At 36.0% G+C, this 7,719-nt stretch overlaps 1 protein-coding gene across 2 annotated transcripts; it reads left to right on the top strand.

The window, feature by feature from the left end:
• Window positions 1–913: 913 nt before the first annotated feature.
• On the top strand, window positions 914–6,975 carry TGS1_3 (Trimethylguanosine synthase; the record flags this gene model as incomplete). 2 transcript variants are annotated; one of them, XM_051217867.1, is made up of 4 exons in its annotated part: window positions 914–1,090; window positions 1,126–1,226; window positions 2,637–2,768; window positions 5,715–6,975. In XM_051217867.1, the coding sequence occupies exon 4, from the start codon at window positions 6,096–6,098 to the stop codon at window positions 6,954–6,956; it is 861 nt and encodes a 286-aa protein (XP_051064296.1). In that variant the 5' UTR covers window positions 914–1,090; window positions 1,126–1,226; window positions 2,637–2,768; window positions 5,715–6,095. The 2 variants fall into 2 exon arrangements, with proteins under 2 accessions (XP_051064296.1, XP_035589368.1); XM_035730421.2 differs by having other exon boundaries at window positions 6,061–6,956.
• Between the last annotated feature and the right edge of the window lie 744 nt (window positions 6,976–7,719).

Below are 7,719 nucleotides of genomic sequence, written 5' to 3'. Positions count from 1 at the left end.
CTTGTCTCCTATCATCATCGGTCTTGCTATATGCTGACGATGTCAAGATATGGAAAACGATACGATGTAAGAGTGATAGCTTAGAACTTCAAAATGACCTGGAGAAATTATCTGAATGGTCTCAAACCTGGCAGTTGCCGATAAATACTTCCAAGTGTGTTGTGATGCATATCGGTCATCAAGGCACAGATACATACACGATGAATAACACTGAGCTACCTGTCGTCCAGACATATAGTGACTTAGGAGTTATCGTTAGTAAAGACTTAAAGACTACTGCACACTGCCGTGCAATAGCCGCCAAAGGTTTTAGAACGTTATGGTCAATACGTAGAGCTTTTAGTCATGTCGACGCTAAAACTTTTTTGACTTTGTATACAATGTTCGTGAGTCCTAAACTTGAGTACTGCATACAAACGGCTAGCCTCTGTTTAGAAAATGACGGTGAGTTTTTGGAAAAGGTTCAGAGAACAACAACTAAGCTGATTCCCGGTATAGCGAAGCTTCCATATGATGCTTGACTGGCCAAGCTAAACCTATTTCCGTTGTTATATCGTAGAACTAGAGGTGACTTGATTACAGCTTTCAAATTACTTAGAGATAAATTTTCACCTGATATGCCCTCATTTTGCTTGTCTTCCAAAATGAAGAATTTACGAGGACACTCCAAAAAAGTTCATTAGCCGAGAACAAATTAATTGTCAGCTGACTATCGACTTTCCCATCGAATCATCAACGAGTGGAATTCACTACCTCAGCACGTGGTTGAGGCTCCATCGGTCGACTCTTTCAAAAGAAAGTTGGATCAACTGAGAGACCACCATTGCCAGGACTAACATAGGCCATCGAGCCTCCTGTCCTTCCCAAACTGTAAACTGTAAACTGTTTGAGGATTGAGCACCGTACGTTTTTCGATGTTTGCGTTACATTCACGAGGTGTTATCGACTCGCTATCGGATGTTTCATCCAGTGATGATGAAAATGAAATTAATAAAAGTAAAGTTAGCAGTTCGGATGATGAAATAGCAGTTCCATCTCAACGTTTCGCACCTGTCAGTTTGACAGAAGTTTTGAGAAAAAGAAACAAGGTGTATGGTACTCTAGTTTTCTGACATTACTTTATAGTGCCAGAGTCCTTTATAATAGCAATAAAGTATTACCAAAATACTGGAAGCGGAGATACGATCTTTTTGAACGGTTTGATGAAGGTGTTCAGCTCGACGAAGGTAAGTTGTTTTGTGTTTGCGGTCACCAAGGAAATGAATAATGTAGTCTCTTAGATCTAAGACAGTTGTGTTAAATTTTTACATTAGTATAGGAAGCCTCACCTAATGCAGAATCATTCATCTCTTTAACGATTACTTCTGAATGTACTTCTAGTCGGAAAAGTATATTTTTGCTTTACTGTTATACTTCTGTCGAAATAACCATAAACTGAACATTCTAGTGGATGAAAAAAAGTATTCGACAGCTAGTCCTATCTAAAAAAAAACAGCAGGCCAGTCCCAACCAACATAGGGTAAGACGTAACTTACCGTTGGCATCTTTTATTTCATTTATTTCATAGGTTTAGAAAAAATACTGAGAAATGTCTACCTTCCAATCTGCTTTTAGATTAGTCTTACTTAACTTGCAGTGTAAAATTTTTGTTACCTTGAGAATAGTTCAGAAAAAAACAGATATTGTCATGAAGATATATGTTCCTTTGTTAGACCGACTTCAAAGTTGTTAAATGTAAACTATGGAACTCTAGTGTCGTTATGTTCGTTAGTTGATGTTGTTTGTCAAGTTCTCTCTCACTTCATATAATCAAAGAATGTATTCTAGAGCTACCCATTCCTTTTCTTGGATTAGTGCTTCTACTTATACGGTATTGATTAGTTATACTCTTTTTTTTTCTCACATTAAGCTAATCCAGTTTTGTTGCATGAAAATTAGGTGGTGACTTAGTTCTCCAAGTACTCGACTTTTAACCCTTGGGTCTCAGGCCTGAACATCGTTTCGGGAAGTCATTCGGTCACCAGCTCTAGTACCCAAGTTTTGACGGAAAGCTGAGTACAAAAGATTATTTGATTAGTAAGTTGGATAAAGGCTACGTAAAACTGAAAACTTCTTACTGGTTTCAGATGTGTGGGTATCTGACGCTAAAATGGTACTTACCTATGGTAATCGAGAAAACTGATTTCCAACAAATGTTATATATGACTTCCAGAAACCTGAGAAAATAAGTAGTGTGCAAATCTATTCTAGTCACTGACTATCATGAGGGTTCATATTCTGACAATGATCCATTGCCTTGTGTCATAAACCCTCTGAAAATGACGTACGTCGGTCTGGTCATCTGGACCATATTCCCCGTCTGACCATGATAAATACTAGTGGAGAAAACGAATATTATCATAAACTCAAGTTATACACTAACGCCTACAGGTTTTGAGGGTCATCTATACGTAGGATTTAGCGGTTGTATTTTTATAGGAGTGCAAACGAACTGTGCCATAACTGCTTAAAAAATGTCTAATATTGTTTATTGACAAACTGCTGTAGTGTGAAGGATTCTAAATCAAATTCATTGTATGTTCATTTTCGAAGTGAGAACTAAGTATTTTCCTGCTTTATTACATATTTTCTACTAGAATCATGGTACAGCATAACACCAGAAGCTATTGCTCGTCACCAGGCGAAAACTTGTTCATGTGATTTACTCGTAGATGCTTTTGCGGGTGTTGGAGGAAATACTATACAGTTTGCGCGCACTTGTCAACTTGGTAAGTGATCAATTTTAAGTTCATTTTTTGTCACTAGTTTTGTAAATTGTACGTATACAACTAGCCGTGCAGTTCTTACTTTCATTAGTCAAAGGTTCCAATTGCTAAAATAGGTTCTTTCCGGTTTATAATACATTATAGAGGTTTATTCTAGTTGAACATTTGTTAATTTCATTCGCTGAATGTTTCGGCTGAAAATAGCGGATAGTTAACTAAGTAATCATATTTGTACAGTCTTTTTATTTATTTCAAAGAACTAATCTTGTATATAAATTTCGAGCGAACACTAGGTAATTGTAAATTACATACAGCGATGTATAAAATGATATCCAGTCCATTGAACTATGTATATCTATCAATTTTCTAGTGATGGTATCTGTCACTGACCGGTAGTAAACGATAAATTTGGTTGATTAAAACCTAAACAAATTTATATATAGAATTTTCGACCTCCCAATCCTGCTTAGTATATGTTGAGTTTAATTCATTGTATTCATGGTCGGAGGTTTTTTCAAAACTGAACCACTTCAGTGAAGATCTATGACTATGTAGATAACCGAAATGACAAGTATACTAGGCCGAATTACTACCAAAGTATTTTATCAGGATGCGACTAGTTTTGCTTCTGCACAATTAACTATCTGACTAATTTTATCTATCACTGACAAATCAATCTTTCTCTTATGTTGAAGATCCAGTCGGTTCGCATTTTGAAATTGTGAAACAAGACTATGCAGATTTTCGGTTCTAGCTTTTTGCACAAAAACAGGATCGACCTTTTTTTCTACAGCCCAAACCAACTGTTGTTCTTAATTGTATAACCGGAATATATACTTTTTTGATTTCCGATCAGAATGTTTTAAGTATTCTATCACCAGTCTTTTATTTTATTAGTTCATATCCCACTTAGTAGTTAATCTGTCCGGCTCTGGATAATACACATTCTAGGTAGGATTTTGTACACTGTTTCCGATTTTTGCCAAGTAATAAAGTTTGGTTAGTACCAGTCAGTCATGTGCAGCGTATGTGTATCGGTTCAGATTTCCATACCACATTAACAAAGTGAGTAAAATTATCCAACCAAGTCTCATTTATGGTTAAGCCACCGGACTGGTCTGCGTCAACACCTGAACTAAGGATAGGGAGTGAAGTAGTCGAACGCATTGACAACTTCACTTATCTTGGAAGTCTGATAAGCCCTAATGGGTCGGTGTCTGACAAAATCTCAGCACGGATTCGAAAAGCTCGCTTGGCTTTTGCCAACTTACGTCACCTATGTCGAAGGCGAGATATCCGTCTATCAATAAGAGGACAAGTATACTGCGCGGCAGTCCGTTCTGTTTTAATTTAAGGCAGCAAAACATAGCCATTAAGAGTAGAAGATACTCGTAAGCTACTAGTATTTGACCACGGATGCCTTAGAAATATTACTGGCGTCTGCTGGGATCACTGGGTAAGTAATAGTGAGTTTAGACGCAGGGTATTAGGGAATGATGGTAAATCAGTTGATGAGGTTGTGAATCTTCATCGACTGAGATGGTCGGGCCACATGTTACGTATGCCTGAACACTGATTACCACGACGTGCAATGCTAACCGGTGTTGGAGATGGTTGGAAGAAAGTTAGGGGCGGCCAAACCAAAACGTGGCATCAGTGCTTGAAGTCACTAACTTCTAGTCTGAGCCATGTTGGTAGATGCAGACTACTTGGTTTGGGTCCGCGTGACTATCGTAACCAATGGTTGGAGACTTTTGGTGATATGGCACAGAATCGATCACCATGGCTTCGGTGTATACACTCTCTGTGTTCCCTTAAACCATGAGATTAAAATTGCTTCATATCTTTCTTTCTACGAACTAATTCTTTCTTCCTGTACTATATCCTTATTGCAATCTTTCTTTTATATATTACCGTCACTGACTTAACTACATTTATGAATCCAGTGTCCATCTTGTTGTGTTAATGAGGTATGGCAACTTGGACCGATGCATATATATGCCTGGTCCTACTTTGTAGCTGACTGACTGACTGACTGAGATTTCAGAATAATCAGATGCCATCCAGGGTCTTTACATCCCGAATAGCACAGCTCAAGCAGATGGTGCAACCATACAGGCAGGTACCAACAACCCTGGTGGACTGATAAAGTTCATTTTGCTTCTTATCAGTTTTGACAGATAATTCTCATTTAAACATTAAAAATTAAAAAAACACGAAGTTCAGCGAAGGGATCTCTTTTCAACGAATTTATTATCAAGCTGTACAATCGTATATATATGAAAATTTTTGTTTTTTTTAAAGTACTAATTCCATGAGGAAATGTGAACACAGTAAAAAGGGGTTATAATACTAGATTACGTAATATGAATAATAACAATAACAATAGATTTAGTGAATATAATAAGATGATTAAAATGTTTTTGTTATAATAATTAAAGGCCATAGAGGTGTAAAAATAAATATGGTGGTATGATGAGTATTCACGAATAAAACAATGAGAATATAAGACATAAGGGGAGAATGCAGTAATAATAATAATAATAATAATAATAATAATAATAATATAATCAAAATAGTTAAGGCCAAGGTAACGATAAGACGTACTTCTTTTGTAAGCATAGTTCTGGTTTAAGCTCGTGGATGGTAAGAGCTTCGTCTATTTTTAAGAGTTGGATACGAAGAAATCTGGGTAGATTTGAACGAATAATATTAACAACCTTAAAATCAAATTATAGATCTGTAGAATGGTTACAGTCGATTAGGTGTTTAAGTATAGAACTCTTAACTGTTTTCCTTTCACCTTTATATAACCAAGCTGGGTTCTTTTAATCATCATTTTAATCATCTTATTATATTCACTAAATATATTTTTATTATTCGTATCACATAATCTAGTATTATAATCTTATCACTTTGTAACTTCTCACAACTTTTATCCTAAACTAGCACCGGTCTACAAATAGGACATATGACAAGCATAATCAAAACGTAATACTTATCTCAACGAATTTATAATTTATTCAAGTACTATATTCCTAACTATCACTCCATATTTGATTTCTACGATTGGTTACTGTATGTATGGTCAAACAAGGTGAATCAATATTTTGTCAAACAATACCTATCAAAAATTTAAAGGAAAAACCAAAACACTATTGAGTATGCATGTCCTATCCTACTTAACGAGCTACAGTATTACTTGATATCATATATGTGACTTTGTAAAGTTCAACCCCGTCATTGCTTTAAGTTGCCCTGAAACTTCATTTATTTCGTTTTCGTTCAATTCTAGTTTTAGCCATTGAAAACTGTTTTCCGCGATTATTAATGCTCCAAATTAATGCACAAATATATGGTGTTTTGTCAAACATTATGCTTGTTTGTGGAGACGTTGAAAAAATTTTAAGTAGTTTAAGAATTGTTCGATTGTCGTCTACAAGTTTGACAACTGGTGATGATGATATAAGCGTGCGAACTTTAGAAAATCAATGTGAAAGTGATCATTTGAAAGTAACTTCTATACGTTCACCTGAGAATAACCGAAGTACATTATTATCTGGAAATGATGAACAATCTGCGGATTTTTCGTCCGAAACATCGATTAATATAGATGATAATATTTTGAAACCCGACTTCAATCTATCTGAACATCAGAGTTCATCATCACATTTATTAGCTAATACAGAGACCACATTAGAAGTGAACCCAGAGTTGAATGAAAATGGGACTTTAGAGAAGCCAACTAATTCTACATTTAACTCACTTATCGATATCATATTCATGTCACCACCTTGGGGTGGTCCTGATTACATTGGGAACATTTTTCCACCTGGCTCGTCTAGTTGGAATCAACGTAAACGGAAACATTGGTTATATGATTTGAAAGAAATGGAACCTATTAAAAATCTTGAAGATATTCTCTTTCTTAATAAAGCATTAAATATTTCAAGACATATTTGTAACAAAATCTTAATATATCTACCAAGAAATTCGTCTATTGGTCAGTTGATTCAAATGAGTTGGCCAATAGGTGATAATCAAGGGACTTGTGAATATATTGCTGATTGTTGTTCTTGTAAACAATATCTTAATGTACATATTGAAACATATTGTTTACGTGGTAGACAATTAGCTCTTGGTTTATATTTGGGAAGTTTTCCGTATTTTGAGGAGAATATTGTAGTGTAAAATAAACTTATTTGAATAATTATTTGTTCTTAGTTTATAGTATGCCCCCCAAATGCCCTGATACTGTCTAGGGTAGGGAGAGTCAGCTCTCTCATATAACCACGTGTATACAGCCACTGCCATGAAGGTTCTACTCACTGCCTTTAAGAGACCGGATAGTCGTTTATGAGATTGAGAGAACGGAAGCGAATGTCCAGCTCTTTAACCGGGTTGGTGGATATAGAAGATCTACCTAGGGGATTGGAAAACCCTGATTACAAACCAATAATGCACATGGGCTCCAGGATCCTGGCGTATGACCTTATTGTTGGTTACCGGCTACCATGGGACTACTCCACTACCTTGTGGATTAGACGTTTAGGTCAGAGGCTCCGAGTGTGGCCTCCTAAAAAAACCACCTACTTTAGTTTGGACATCCGGACAGTATTCCATCCCCCAAACAAATCGAATGACAAAGCGTGCCCCATATATATTTGGTGCCTCCTTGTATCAATGTTTATGTGTTTAAATAAATATAGCTTGTAGTGTAACTAACATTTTTATGGAGTGGGTGGATGTATAAGGTTTGTTTTTGATGTTGAATGTTTATATAAAAGAGTGAAGAGAATCTGAAGACAATCTAAATTGTCCAGAGTTAGAATGGATATTTGCTCTTTTGGTATTCAGTCTTCTTTATGTCAACTCTTATTGAGACTGGTTTTGTTGTGTATCATGTCAACTTTGTACGCATGCTATACAGCAACTAACAACATACATCAATCGA

This window comes from Schistosoma haematobium, chromosome 7 (genome assembly GCF_000699445.3).
Source record: "Schistosoma haematobium chromosome 7, whole genome shotgun sequence".
Classification (NCBI taxonomy): domain Eukaryota; kingdom Metazoa; phylum Platyhelminthes; class Trematoda; order Strigeidida; family Schistosomatidae; genus Schistosoma; species Schistosoma haematobium.
Note: the sequence above shows the minus strand (reverse complement) of the source record. Positions and strands in the feature narration are given on the sequence as shown.